This window comes from Zootoca vivipara, chromosome 5 (assembly GCF_963506605.1).
Source record: "Zootoca vivipara chromosome 5, rZooViv1.1, whole genome shotgun sequence".
Classification (NCBI taxonomy): Eukaryota; Metazoa; Chordata; class Lepidosauria; order Squamata; family Lacertidae; genus Zootoca; species Zootoca vivipara.
In genome coordinates, this window is record NC_083280.1 from 64,654,494 (window position 1) to 64,669,121 (window position 14,628).

The 14,628-nt window shown below is 40.7% G+C and overlaps 1 protein-coding gene across 2 annotated transcripts in view; it reads right to left on the reverse strand.

The window, feature by feature from the left end:
* Window positions 1-3,472: 3,472 nt before the first annotated feature.
* Window positions 3,473-14,628, reverse strand: part of HECTD2 (HECT domain E3 ubiquitin protein ligase 2) — a 30,068-nt gene continuing 18,912 nt past the window's right edge. For both annotated transcript variants that reach the window (XM_060274865.1, XM_060274866.1), the window contains 9 exons: window positions 13,692-13,824; window positions 12,447-12,535; window positions 11,892-12,050; window positions 10,725-10,799; window positions 9,780-9,867; window positions 9,483-9,589; window positions 8,567-8,682; window positions 8,319-8,462; window positions 3,473-6,426 (listed from right to left, as the gene is read on the reverse strand). In XM_060274865.1, coding sequence (XP_060130848.1) covers window positions 6,306-6,426; window positions 8,319-8,462; window positions 8,567-8,682; window positions 9,483-9,589; window positions 9,780-9,867; window positions 10,725-10,799; window positions 11,892-12,050; window positions 12,447-12,535; window positions 13,692-13,824 — 1,032 coding nt within the window. In that variant the 3' untranslated portion in view covers window positions 3,473-6,305. The remainder of the gene's footprint in view (window positions 6,427-8,318; window positions 8,463-8,566; window positions 8,683-9,482; window positions 9,590-9,779; window positions 9,868-10,724; window positions 10,800-11,891; window positions 12,051-12,446; window positions 12,536-13,691; window positions 13,825-14,628) is intronic.

Below are 14,628 nucleotides of genomic sequence, written 5' to 3' on the forward strand. Positions count from 1 at the left end.
TACTGCTAAACTCAGTCCAGCTTCAGTAATCAACAGGATACATACAGGAATCCTAGCATAGGTCTCATGGGAGAAATAACACTAATCAAGAACTGGCAATCTCATATATTGGCAGTTGCCATACAATTCTTGTAGAAAATGCTGGATGGGGGTGGTGGAGAGGAGATCATTATTAAATATCAGGCACCATGGAGTCCTCTCAAGAGTCACTGACCGCTGGGGAGAATGTCAGGTTTTTTGGATTCCAAATACTTTCAGAAATAGATGGCTTGAGTGTGGGTCAATGTGACCCAGGTTAGAGCCCGACACTGTCATTGCTGGAGAGAATGTGATTTCATCAGCTTGAAGATAGTAATTGCAGAGCAGAGTCAATGGAAAAAATGAAGCAAGAGAGGTTACCGGAAGAGTACAGAGCCATATTTTTCTATGTTGGTGGGAAGGGACTGATTTATTGCCTGCTTGATGGACAACATTTGGAAATAACTGCTTTCTGGTCAGAAGTATTTTGATTAAAAACAAAACATACAACCCCCCCCCCAAAACTTAAAGCAACAACAGACCTCAAGGTTTTTCCCTTTTTTGTATAAAATAATCAACCTGAAGCATAATCAACCTGTTTTATAGGAAGAGGGGCAAAATAAGTAGAATGACATCTTTTTGAACTCAGTTAACAAACAAAAAGGTAAGTTGCAGGGCCCTATATTACTGCCCCACTCCTGGCCAAGGTTTCTGACCATCCCTCCATTCTCAGATTACCTTTATTCAGAGAGGTGGTGAGTCTGTGTGATTTCAGACAGTGGTCAAGGAAGGTGGCAGTTGTAGTCCAGCAACATCTAGGGCACGGGTGTCAAACACAAGGCCCGGGGGCCTAATCCGGCCCGCCAGACCTCGTCATGTGGCCCGCGTAGCCGCCGAAGACATTATCCGCTGACAGTAGTTCTGGAGCCTGCGATTGGCCGAGGGTCAAAACCGGGGGTGGGGCTGCAGGCGGAGGCCGGGGCGCTGGAGCCACGCTGACGGCCTTGGCCAGGGAATTTCAATTTCGAATGAGGCTGAGGGAGGCGGTGGCACAGCGGCCAGACGGGAAAGTGAGATGCAGGAGGAGGAGGAGGAAGCCCGCCGAGGAGGTAGGAAAGCCCTACAGGCGCCGCCGGCAAAGTTGGTGCCGGGACGGAGCAGCGCTGGATTTTTTTTTGGCGGGCTTTGCTGTTGTCTCCGAGAGCGAGTGAGGCGGCAATGGGGAGCCGCCGCCCGCCGCTTCCCTTCCTCTCCTCGGCTGCATCCGGGAGGTGGGCGAGCGAGCGGGCGAAAGGGACGCGGAGTGAGCCTGAGGGGGAAGTAGGCGAAGCGCAACAGCCGCTCTCTTGATGGAGCCGGGTTTCTCTTCCCTCTTCCCCCGTTTTCTCCTCATAGACACTCGGGAGGGTGCCTGGCTTTTGCTCTGCCCGCCACCCCCGAGCCGCCCTTTGGCTTCTCAGTTCCAGCGGAGCTGCTCCCCGGGGGGGCGGCCGGGAGGGAGGCGGCGACGACAGCACGGGTTCCTGCTCTTCCCGCTCTGCCACCGCCTCCTCCTCTCAGCCCCTCGTGATGTAGGGCTCCAGATGGAGTCGCCTCACGGTTTGAGTAGGTGGGAGGGAATTTTTTTTTTTGGGGGGGGGAGGTTTTCAAGCCTCCTCTGCCTGCAGTCCCGGTAGGGAGAGGCGGCGGCGAAGACGACAACAGCGCGGGTGGGGGGAAGAGCAGCTCTGAGGCGAAGATGCACGTCCGCTGGGGCTGCCACCGCCTTCCTCCTCAGGAAATCCGCTGCCCTCCCTCAGCGCGAGGGGAAGGGACTCTGGCGCTGAGGAAGGAGGATGCAAAAGCAAAGCAGGGAGTTGGTGCTGCACCGCATGTTCCTGCCCCTCTCCAAAGCATGGGGTGGGTTGCAGCGTGTGGCATCCTGCCTAGCGGGGTTTGGGTGTGCGCAGGGTGGGAAAGGGAAGCCCTCTTTCCATCTGCAGGTTTTTAATCCCAGCAGTGGCTTTCTCCTTCCTGCCGAAGGTTTAGTTGAGCCCCCGCCCCCGGAAGCCGTCAATCCCCACCTTTTGTTCAAATTTCCCTCGTTTACATCCCCTCCCACACACACGCCACGACGCAGGAATGTGATCCGCGTGGGGGCGGGAATGAGCTTACATTATTACAAAAAACAGTAATAATTGAATGCAGTGACAATAATTTATGATAATAAAGAGTGGACACATAGTCCTACAGATGCAACCGGCCCTTTGAGGGTGACCAAACTGCTGATGCGGCCCCCGATGAATTTGAGTTTGACACCCCTGATCTAGGGGATCACAGGTTCCCCATCTCTGTTTCACCTGCATGTGAAATCTGCATGTCACGGTCCTGTTGAAGGTGAAAGAGAGGACAAGTGGCAACCTTGGGACTAAAGCTGCCAGCTTTTGCAATGGCTTTTGTGCCTTTCATCACTGCTTGTTCAGCCATGCTAGGGGGTTGCTAGCCAATAAATAGCTTCAGGTGATGTTGCTTTTATGGGTGCGGAAGATGTCAGGCTTTCCCTCCACTCTCGTTTAGTTGGTAACCCAACCCATGGGCTTTACAATCTCCCCTGTAACTTTCATGTTATAAGGATGAAATTAAACTCAGGAATCTCTGGACTTCAGCCCCCTTAAATTTAGTCCTCTGTTTTTAGGCTATGTGTGTGCGTGTTTAAGAATACAACTTGCCGATGCTTCTCTTTGCATGATGGATTAGCGGATGTATGTTGTCGCTACCTTAACATTTGTGGGAATTGATGACACCTTATGTTGACTTGATTTGTGATCTCCTCCACATGGAGTGTCCAGGTAACACATTTACCTTTTATTGTCCAAATGGGAAAGAGGCATGCCTGTTTTCGCTATCCACAAAGAATCAGCCTGGCAAGCGTGTGATGCATCCATTTCCTCTAGAAAATTACTAAAACAATTCATGAATTGAATAGGAAAGTAAGAGCAAGGACACTACCTTTTCTGACAGGTTTGTTTTGACTTTTGCAATGGAAAGCTTCCTGGACACAGGGAGCAGTGAGACAGAACGGGTAGAGAAGCAGAGAGAGAAGATGCTCCATTTGCTAACCTGGTGCCCTTCAGATGTTTTGGATTACTACAACTCCCATCTATCCCTGCTAGCATGGCCAATGCCACGTTGGCTAAAGCTGATGGGAGTTGTAGATCAAAACATCTGGAGGGCACCAGATTGGTAAAGACTGCTCTAGTTTGCTTTCTGCTCCTGGCTAGATTCTTATCTGCTCACTGTTTATCCATGCCAGGAAAAATGGCATGGCAACCCTAACTGGCAGACAGAAAATTAATTTTAAATGAATAGCGCAATATCATTTGCCTGAGATGGAATGATCATTTCATTGTTCATATCTTTTAGTTGAGCAGTTAGACATTTCTCTAAGGAAAAAAAAATCTTTCCAGCTCATGTAAAGGAAGGACTCCATGCAGTGGTTGTAGCAATTATTTACGTCAGTGCTTTTTTTTTCTTTATAAAAATGTTTGGGGGTACTCTCATTTTGACTCAAGAAAATCACCATTTTATAGTTCAAATCGGGGAAAATAAATACAGCAAATGGACAAAAGTACAAAGATTCACAAAATGTTTAGGGGTATGTGTACCCCTGCATCTCCCCAGAAAAAAACACACTGATTTACATAGCCTCATCTATGTACATGGCCCTGAGAAGCTCCTGTGCTAAAATTGGACAGAGGGGGAGACAGCAGAGGTGATGGAGAAAGGTAGCGCAGGAAAGGCAGAGGCAAGAGTAAGGATGGATATGCAGAACTCTAAATATATGTAGGCTTTGTTTCTGTAGGTGAGGAATAAATGCTGAGCCAAACCCTGTGTGGAAGACATGGCTTTTGAGGAAGGATTTGCTAGAAGAGTGGCACCATGTTGGATGCAATTTTGAGAGCACTCAAGATATAACTTCAAAAGCAGAGAGTCAGTATATCATGGCTTGCTTTAATTGAAAGCGGGAAATGCAAATCTCTCTCTCCAAGACTGGGATCCTCTAATGCACTCTCAAGGAGCAGTGCACTAGTGCAAAGAGAGCCAAATTGCCTGATGGCATGACACACACTTTACAATGAAAAATGTTCTCTAGCTGCATTGTGCATTTCATGCCAAGCATTTGACTGAACAAGGCAGATGCTTCCTTAAAAAGTAGCATTCCTGTGCACCAATCAACTGCATTTTAGATCACATAAACTATCATCAAAGGATATGTAGGATTCTTCTGAGATTTAGATAGATATAGCATACAGTGAGAAATAAGCTCTGTTGGTCTCCCATGTGTTAAGATCATACATTTGTGAAGTATTGATAACAAGGTCTTCAGTGTTGTTGACATGACAAACTGCAATCACTACCCCAGGTTTGAGCTCACTTGCACTGTAACTATAAGGAGACATGGCTTAGAGGTATAGAAATATAGCCATGCCCTGGGCTCGCGGAAATTCTCTGGATGCCTTCAGCATTAGCTTAGGCATCTGATAATGGTGATGCTCTACAGACGTTCCAGAGTTGATCAGGAAGGCGTTCCAGCAGAAGGGTTTCAAATACTTGATATGCACAGCTGTGTGAAGCAGAACAAGGCAATGTCAAATTTATCCTAACAGATAATATATAAATATGAACGGCAGTCATGTATCAGTTGCCACTAAGACCAGCAGTGGTCAACATTCTCTAATTAATGTAAAAGGGCTCACTTCCTATTATGGATGTAAATGAGGCAGTCTGCATGCGGAGAAGCCCCATATGCTCACTGAGGGTTATCTGGTCTAAATCTCTCCTAGAAGGGAAGGAAGAAACATGGCTGGATCAAACCACAGATCCATCAAGTCCAGCATCCTGGTTTCAACAGATGTTATCCAGATACCTGCAAAAAAAATGAAGGCAACCGTTCTTCTCCAGTAGTATCTGGCAGCAGCTGGTAATCAGCACTATGGAGTCTATGGAAATAGAGGATCCATATATCTCTCACAGCTTAGCCATTGATAGATGTGTCATTGATAAGTCTGTCTAATCTGTTATTATCAACATCTAGGCTAGTTGTCATCTCCATAGCTTGTGACATTGACATAAATAAAAGCTAGAATATCTGATACAATTTTATAACATTCACAACTGTATAAAAATTTGCTCAATTTATTTTAAATCTTGTGTAAAAGACAGTATGAAATTCCTAATGAAAAGATGTATAATTTTAAAATATCAAAATTACACCTTTCATTGCTTTGAGAGGTGACTTGTTTACCATCAAATAAATTCAAATGTACTATAATACATTAAATTTCCTTTTCTTAAAATTACATTTACAAAAGTACACTAACAGCCAAACTGTCTAGCTTAATATCACAATCATGCAATTGATTTAATACTTAAAGTTGGTCTAAGAATCTAGATAAATTTAAAACAGCAGCTTTTACATTCCTGTACAATCAGCTCTGTTAATCTGTAAAGGCTTAATATATAACATCTGAACCCTAAAATTTGTAAAAATAAATCTTTAGCTTTATATTGCACCATCAAAATCATATTGGCCTACAGGCAATTATTTACATGCTTTTAAAATACCGTAGTTCATTTGAGAATGAAAGCCCAAATATTAACAATATATATTAATACTATATTTGCTCTACCTTAAAACTGTTATTTGCCTCACCACATGCCTCAGGTCAATGGCAGTTATAAGCTCTGCTATATTGTTTGGAGATAATCTTTCATCAGGTTTAATTAATCAAGATCCCCCCATTTAATTTCTTAGATGCTTACTACTAAAAGTCTTGAGGCGACTTACAATATAAAAGTATTTTAAAATACATATTATTTGCTGTACTTCCCTGGGGAATATCCATAAGTGATGTAGTCTATAGCTTTTGCCTGTAGCTTGTGCAACCTGAGGAGACAGAGGCTGACTCTCTTAAGTCACCTCCCCTTGTGAAGACAGTAAGAGGCAGTTTCATTTAGACAAAGGCAAATACTGTATATACATCCTCCCATCTGACAGTCCTGACATCTTTCCTCTATCGAGTATTGTAAAAACAAACAAACTAACATGAATACTGTACAAAATTGTTTTTCCAGCAAGAGAGTATATTTCTATACACAAAAGAGTGCACTTTTTCTTTAAAAAAACAAACAAACAATTCCACACTGTTCTAGGTAAGACTGTTATAGAATTAAAAGCAAAATGAAAAGCTTTAAAGGCACAGTCAGAGGAAAGCGAGTGCTACATTGGCTATACTTTTCAAGTGTTCTTATTCTAAACCAAAGCCTTCTGCATTTGAAATTCCAATTGTCAACTTCTGTTTCAGCTCTTTTTTGGTCTTGTAAGGAGGTAGGCAGAGCTGATTGAAGCAAGTGTGGGCAACAGGTAACCTAAAAAAAATTGTGAGAGAACATACACATTTTAGTAAGAAATAACTCAACTGACTAAATTAAACTGCTGCTACAATCCACTGTTCCATGTGTGCAAATATGTATGTAAGTGCTGGGAGTGAGTCAGATCCCATTCTTTTTAATAGAGGGACTGGTTTTTGCTGAAAGAAATTCACACAAAGTAGTTCTCTGCACTTAAATTAAGAAACAGGTATTCTAGTCAAAGGGACTGCCACACATGAGGAACTGAAAGCCAATATAATTGGGCTACACAATTATAGCTGCAGCCCAATGTTAAGGGTGTGCCCCTTGAATCACATTCTGCCATTATAATGAGAAATAGGGTGAGAGGTACAGTATATGTTATATGGTTCATACCAAATTTGGGATAGAAGCAATAAGAAATTGCTTATTTTTAATGAGCTAAAAAGTTGGACAGACTTCGGAAAGTTGACAGGTGTGTGTGCGCTTTTTGGTTACCCCTGGTTTAAGAAATTTCCTAATTCAGCTCCAATTGATGAAGCAGCACAGGGTAAACTACCTTTATAACCACTGGGCGTGGAATCTGGAATAGCCTAGACCACAGATGGGAACACAGTACTAAGCCATCATTCTGATGCAATCGATCTACTCTCCCAGTGGCTGTAATGCTAAGCCAAGGTTTAGTGCAGGGGTGGGGTACTGGATTTGGCTAGCAGCCAGATCATTATCATTCCCATCTGTTGTGGGCCAAGACTGATGGGTAGGCAGAGCCACCCACCTTTTAATCACCTGATTGCAATAAAAAGGTCACTTGACATCATCATGGCCACAGGGGTCTTTAGAAGCCCCTTTCAAAGTGCTATCTCGTGAATCCCTTTGGGCTTTGCAGGCACTCACAATCAGGCTGGCTGATGGTACCTGCAAACCCCCTTTTGGCCGAGCCAAGTTTGTACCTGTTTTCACTTGTAGGGCAGGTGGGCATGGTTTGGCCAAAATGGCCTCACAGGCCAAAAGGGAGGCCTGGCAGCCCTACCTTGGCCTGTGGGTCAGAGGCTCCCCAATCCTGTTTTAGTGCTCTATGGACAAGCATGAATGTGCCTGAGCAAAGCATTGGACTTGCACATTCCTTCTTCTTTCTCTTCCCACACAGCTGGGAGGACTTCGGCAGAGTTTAGTGTCACTTTTGTAGAATCTCAGCTTAGCATTATGGGGTCCTGTTTCAAATAAACTGGTAAGTTTCAGAACACGTCAGCTGAAAACTATGGCCTATAAAGCTGGCCTATTAAAATAACCAGTGTTAGGATATAGTCTTCAGCAAGCAAACCTTAATAAGGTTATGTGGTTATTTGGCTTACATGAGTTAAACCAATTGTGTTTGCTTACAGCTTTAAATCTAGGGGGAATAAGTTTATTAAAAAGGAACTCTGGTTTTAAAAAAGCTATGCAACTAACATAACAAAATGATACATTAATGAAACAAAGTTATCTATTTAAGATACTTATATTCCACATTTCAGAATGATTTCCACACAAGATTGTAAACCAAAATATATAAACTAAAGCAAATAATAATGCATACACAATTGAAAACAATCAATAACATTAAAATTGCCAGTACATTAAAACAATGGCTTGCCCAGGACAGCCATTATAATCAGAATAAAATCAGGAACAGGGTCGGCTCTAGGTAGACCCCCAGTGGTGCGGTGCACCAGGGCGCCGGGCCGCGCCCTGCGAGGGCGGGGACACCGGAGCGATCTCCGCCCCTCAGCACCAGGGCGTGCAACCTGCTCGAGACTGCCCTGATCAGGAACACAGTTCCACAAGTGCAGGGCCAATTAGAAGGTTTGCTCCCATATTTGCCTCAATGTATTTAAAGTCAGAATAATGAAAACGGAAACAGAAGTTACCAATTTGTGGATGCTTCACTCTTTGAAATCTTGAAATTCAGGTCGGCCATTCCTCCTACAGGTACTCTGTCACTTCCTGTAGCAAAATGCAGGAGCTTCTTTTGAAGTTCAAGAGGAAATTCAAGTACTACTTCCCAGAAATACCTACAATAGGCATAAAACCCAGTTTCAGTCCCCATTGACCATTGGTTTTTATTGGAATTCTGTAGAAATTAGCATTAAGAATCAAGGGGAAAAAATATGTCTACCGGACAGTAAGATCAGTTTTCTGGTAACCGTCATATTGCGTGTGCTTCTGAAGAGAATGCATATCCAGTTCAGGACTTCCACAAACTAGAATTTCAACCTCCTCAGGACGAAGCAGCTGCCAAATTATTGAATTTGAAAACTAGATCACACAAACTAGTTAAATAATTAAGCACTGGATTTAAATTAATTTAGTCCCATTTATTGTTATGAACTTAAATCACGTCCAGATTGACTGAACAAATTGATCAGGTTGTGAGTTAAGGTATATTACTAAGGTGTCATTAAATCCACTGCTACTTTCCTGTACAAAGCAAGAAAAAAGAAAAGCACCTGGAAATTGTTGATCATTCAACAATGATCCTTCCATTTATTGCATATACTGTGCCATGTTTCTCCAAAAATAAGACACCGTCTTATATTTATTTTTCCTCAAAAAACACACGGTGGCTTATTTTCGGGGTATGGCGTATTTTCGGAGAAACACGGTATGTATTCTGCCCTATTTCTGAGGTGCTTATTGTACCCATTCAGCATGGGTTTTCAATGTCTGAGATGAATGATTCTGTAGAATCTACACTGACTTCTATAGTGAGTTGGAATTTAGAGGTGTAGGGGAGGAAGTCTGCTAGTACAGAAACAACAATGTGGAAACTCAGTGAGCACACAAAACCTCTTCATATATTAGATGCTTTGATGTCTTGAAACTATTAACTAGTGATTACTCAATAGCATAAGGCATTATATATCTTCACTACTTAGCATTTTGTGGCACAAGGCACTTCAAGTTTATCATTTCTACAGTATTATTCATGGGCAAACTCCATGCACATATTACACAATCTCTAGAGAATATATTAAATTCTTCAAACTTTTGTTTAGTACATTTTCCAAAATTTTTTTGCTTTTTATTCTTACCATTAATGCATATGAAGCACAGACACTATGAAATCCATAATAAAATGCTGCAAACTGTTTGTAGATTGATTTGTTGAGAAGGAAGTCTACATAAAGCTGAACGTACTCTGAAAAGAAAGGAGTTTTCATTTCTTTTGCCACACATTCATCATTAACATTTATTGCCCTGTATCTTAAACTGCACTACATTAAAAATATGCAGAGTTACTATATTATAACCTGGTGTGTTTTTACAAACCAGCTAAATTTAAGAAAATCACCTTAATATTCACAAGTTTAATTATGAAATCAAATTACCTTTTCTATTCTGATTTGTAACTGGGATTTTATCACCATCAGGCTTTAGGTTGTAACATTTTATGACTCCAAATTCTTCTTGAAATACCTGATTAGAAACAACAGCATTAGTGTGCTACAGTGGTTAGGCTGCCAGTCTAGGACTTAGGAGACCCTGGTTTGAATAATCACTCAGTCATGAAGCTCACCGGGTGTTTTGGGGCTACTCAGTATCTCTCAGCCTAACTTACACAGGTTTGGAGGGGAGTATTGTGTACATTGTCTCCTTGAAGGAAAGGCAGGGTGAGTATGAAATAAAAACCCCTCTATACAACAGCTGTATGTATACAGTAGTCCTAGTGCAGGCTTTCATTCAATGCACACACATAGCTGCATAATTAAAGCGCTACCTGGATCCCAGTTAAGGAAAGGTTGGGATGGCTCATCAGTAAGATTGGGGGGAAACGCCCATGGTTTCTGGGAATACGGTAGTATATGACCTGAGCACTAGAGGGCAAATACTACACTTCACCTGGACGCCCACTGTAAGAAAGGAAAATGGATGTATTTTCTTTCTTTCTTTCGACCTGCTATCACAGTCCCAAACCTCAGTCCCCTACTATCATGGGAAAAATTAGAAAGGAAGAGCTTCAGTAACCACATGAGTTACAGAGGCAGATAAACAGAATGCAGATGACAGGAGGACCGTGTATTTCAAGCTGCTGAGGGCTACAATAAATTAATTGGCTATTCCTGGGCAGGAATATAATGGCTATCCATTAAGAAAGAATGATGAAGATCAAGTGCTGTAAAAGCTCTTGCTGGTATTTTACATGTCAGATGTCTATTTTAAATGAAGTTACTAATTTTCAGAACTATTTAGTAAAGCTAATTTTCAGTGATATTGTTAGAAATAGGACATAAGCTACCTTTTCCTATTTTATAATAATTGTTTTTCTATTATACCTGGAAGGTTGAATAAAAGTCTTCTTCAACATTTCCTTCATAGGAAAGAAGTTCATTTAGTCCATGAGCCAGTTCCTGCAAGCAGGAAAAAAGTAACATTTGTAATACATAAGATGTCCTCCTTTTTGCCTAAATCTCAACACAAAAAGTACAGATCGATTGGGAACGCATACTGTATACTACAGTGGTACCTCGGTTTCCAAACAAAATTGGTTCCGGAAATCTGTACTTAACCTGAAGTGTACTTAACCTGAAGCGAACTTTCCTAATGAAAGTAATGAAAAGTGGATTAATCTGTTCCAGACGGTCCGTGGAAGTACTTAAACTGAAGCGTACTTAACCTGAAGTGAACTTTCACATTGAAAGTAATGGAAAGTAGATTAATCTGTTGCAGACGGGTCCGCGGAGTACTCAACCTGAAGCGTACTTAACCCCAGGTATGAGTGTAATTGGTTCCAGAAGTCCTTACTTAACCTGAAGCGTACTTAACCTGAAGCGAACTTTCCCGTTGAAAGTAATGGAAAGTGGATTAATCCGTTCCAGACAGGTCCGCGGAGTACTTAAACTAAAAATACTCAAACCGAGGCGTACTTAAACCGAGGTATGACTGTATATGTATGAATTGCTGCTTTCCACTTTAAAACTTGACAGCTTAAAAACCTAAGAAGAGCCTGCTGGATCAGGCCAATGGCCCATCTAGTCCAGCATCTTGTTCTCACAGTGAACAATAATGGTATATCACAAATAAGGTGTCATATGGCTCTCAAATGCAAACTTTCCAAGCATGGCTGAAATCTAAATTGCAACTTTAGCTTATGATTAAAATGTCACATGGCCCATTTGTGACAAGCATAAAGCTACTATAAGACACAAGCAGTAGTTTTAAGTACAGTATCATCCCTCACCACTGGTGTATGAAAGTTGCTGTTTCCTAACATCATAACGTGGGCCGCATAATGTGTCAATTTTCTAATAGCAACCTGGTATTTGTCTATGCTTGCAGAATATAAACTGTATTGCCACTATGTAAGTACAATCTGAAAATGCAGAGTCAAAATCAGTGTTAACGAATATAGACTGTGGTTGGAAGCTTAGGAAACCCTAGAAAATAATAACACAAGAATTACTATTTGCAAATGTTCTTTTAAAGCATTGTTTTCTACCTACCGGCATTACCCTGCATAGGTCATCAATAGTAACGCTACCAATTCCTACAGGTGCATTCTGGTCACATGGTACAATTGGAGGACTAAGTAGCTTTTTGTAGCAGCATAGTGGAAATCGAATATCCAGTGTGATACTGTTATAGACAGCTAGTCCCATTAGCTAGGCGCTGGATGTTAAGCTGAAAATCATACTCTTGTCATAAGGTATCACAGTACAGTTTGAGTTGTGTGTGAACAGAAACATTTAAAGAGGACTTGAAAAAACTGATTGCAAAATTATAAAATATAATGTATAGTCTACAGAAAGTATGGCTATTTGATAAATTCAGCCTTGCAATCTGCCATTTGATTTGAAGTAAGCAACAACTGGTTTAGCTGAGCATTCTCTCTCTCGTCACAAAAATATATGTTAACATCCACTGTACATAAACAATATAAGAAAACTTTAATGATTTGCTATGAAAGGAAAAACAACAATTCATTTAAAAGTTCAAATATTTGTGACATGGTTAATCTGCTGTGTACACAGCACCTTCTAGTGGGCAAGAAAGGATACAGCACCAACCAATCGGAATTCAGAGTAATTATCACAGTTCAAGCTGCTAAACCAATGACAGTGAGAGTCCTTGTGATATGTAAACATGCCTGTAGAATAGAACAAATATTTTTTGTATTAAAATTCTATCACTTGTGCCCCAAATACAGTGTGATCTTGCCATGATCAAGAATTCTTGAAGCCCTGTTGATTTCAAATAGACTTAGAAGTATGCATTTTTAACCGGATTCTGCTTCCAAATTTATTCAAATGTTTGCTTGCATTAACTGTGTCGTTAGAGCATTAGAAAGCAATTTCCTTAAAACAAATTTCTCTGCCCATTTCTGATATCGTCTTTCCCTTTCATATAATTACTTTTCATCATTATGAAAATTTTAGCTGGAAGCTGAAATGTAAAAAAGAGTGCCATAAATCTAACAAACCATGAAGCTATCAGCAACATACTAATTTAATTTCTACCAGAGCTCTTTTTTGACCCAGGCAAGTCCATAAATGGGTTACAAAATGATAACAAAGAACAGCAATATCAACAACATCCAATAAGACCAAAAAAGCTATACAGGTTTATACATTATTAATATAAACTGAATGACAAAACAGAACATTTTTTCCAAAAAAGACACCCCTCAATAATTCAATAGATTACAATTCCCTCTGTAATAAACCATTCTTACTCAAAATCGGAATACTAATAAAGAGAAAGTGAACCTACCCTGTTTCTCCTAAAATAAGACATACCCATAAAATAAGCCATAGCAGGATTTGAAAGCATTTGCACAATGTAAGCCATACCCCGAAAATAAGACATAGTGATAGGTGCAGTTCGCAGTTCTGGAGGGCCCCAAGGAAGAGGCGAGGCTGGACGCTTAATAAAAAAATAAGACATCCCCTGAAAATAAGCCACTGTGGGTTTTTTTAAAAGGAAAAATAAATATAAGATGGTGTCTTATTTTCGGAGAAACACAGTACTTGCAGAATACCACAGCTTCATTACAACCACTGAAAATACCCTCCATTTCACCCTCCACATTTTTCACAGTAGAGAAATATGAAACAGGCCTAAGTATGCAGGCTGGTTCATACTGGAAGCGTAGATCTATGAGGTCCCAGATGAGTTAGTTAGTACTAATGAATTTTTGGCACCAAGTTGAGGGGTTAATCTAAATTAAACCCTCTCTGCTTTGCAATTCTTAATTCTTGTCTGACTTGTGTAAGTGATAGAAGAGCTTCAGTTTAAACACTCACCATAGTCTGGATGAAAAATCTGTCGAATTAGAAGAAGAAACCATTCTTTTGTTAGGCCACCCATGTCAAGACCAGCTTCTCCTACAAATGTAACTTTCAATTTCTTTTTCAAATCTGCTCTTTTCCTTGTCAGCTGTTTAAAAGCACACACATATAAATTAGTAAAAAGAAACATAATTTTTTTTAGCATTATTTGTGGACAACAAAACATTTTAATGTAATGCCTTTTATTTAACATGTTTCATCAGTTTATTGTGTGAGTTAAAACTCAGACATCATAAACACATCTTTTTAGTCTTTGAGGAATCAATAGTCCATGAATGAGGAACTGCATTTATTCCTATGCTGAATCTTTTGATAATATCTGAATGCTATCGGAACAGCATTGTGATAGTCTGTCCTTAGAAGTGTAAGAGAGTGAAGGCAGGAATGGAATGTGTACATTTTCATATTGTTTCTCTTGTGGGGGGTCACTATATAATTTCCAAATGGAAATAAATTATTAGTATATGGAAGATTTTTCTTGCCACTGCCTGGCTTGCAGTGATAGCGGATTAAAAAATTTGTCACAGTTGATTGCACAGTACAGTCATCATTTCTGAGTCAGGCCCTATGAACTGAATTAAAAAGAAGCCCCTGCCAATGTTTTGCAAAACTGCAAACATATTTTATGATTTAGTTATTTATTTAAACTACTTCTACTCTGCCCTTAAAAAGAAACAAAATATATATAAAAAACATTTTTTGTAATACAACTTAAAAGCAGTAACAATGTGTGATCTATATAAGCAGCATAAGATCATTTGGCAGAGATAAACGTCAATATACTGGTGGAAAAGACCATGCACTTCTCCCTCCCCTCCCCTCCCCTCCCCTCCAACCTTCACTTGAATGCCAGAGCTGAACATTGGCCGAAACCAGAGTTTCCTTTTACAAC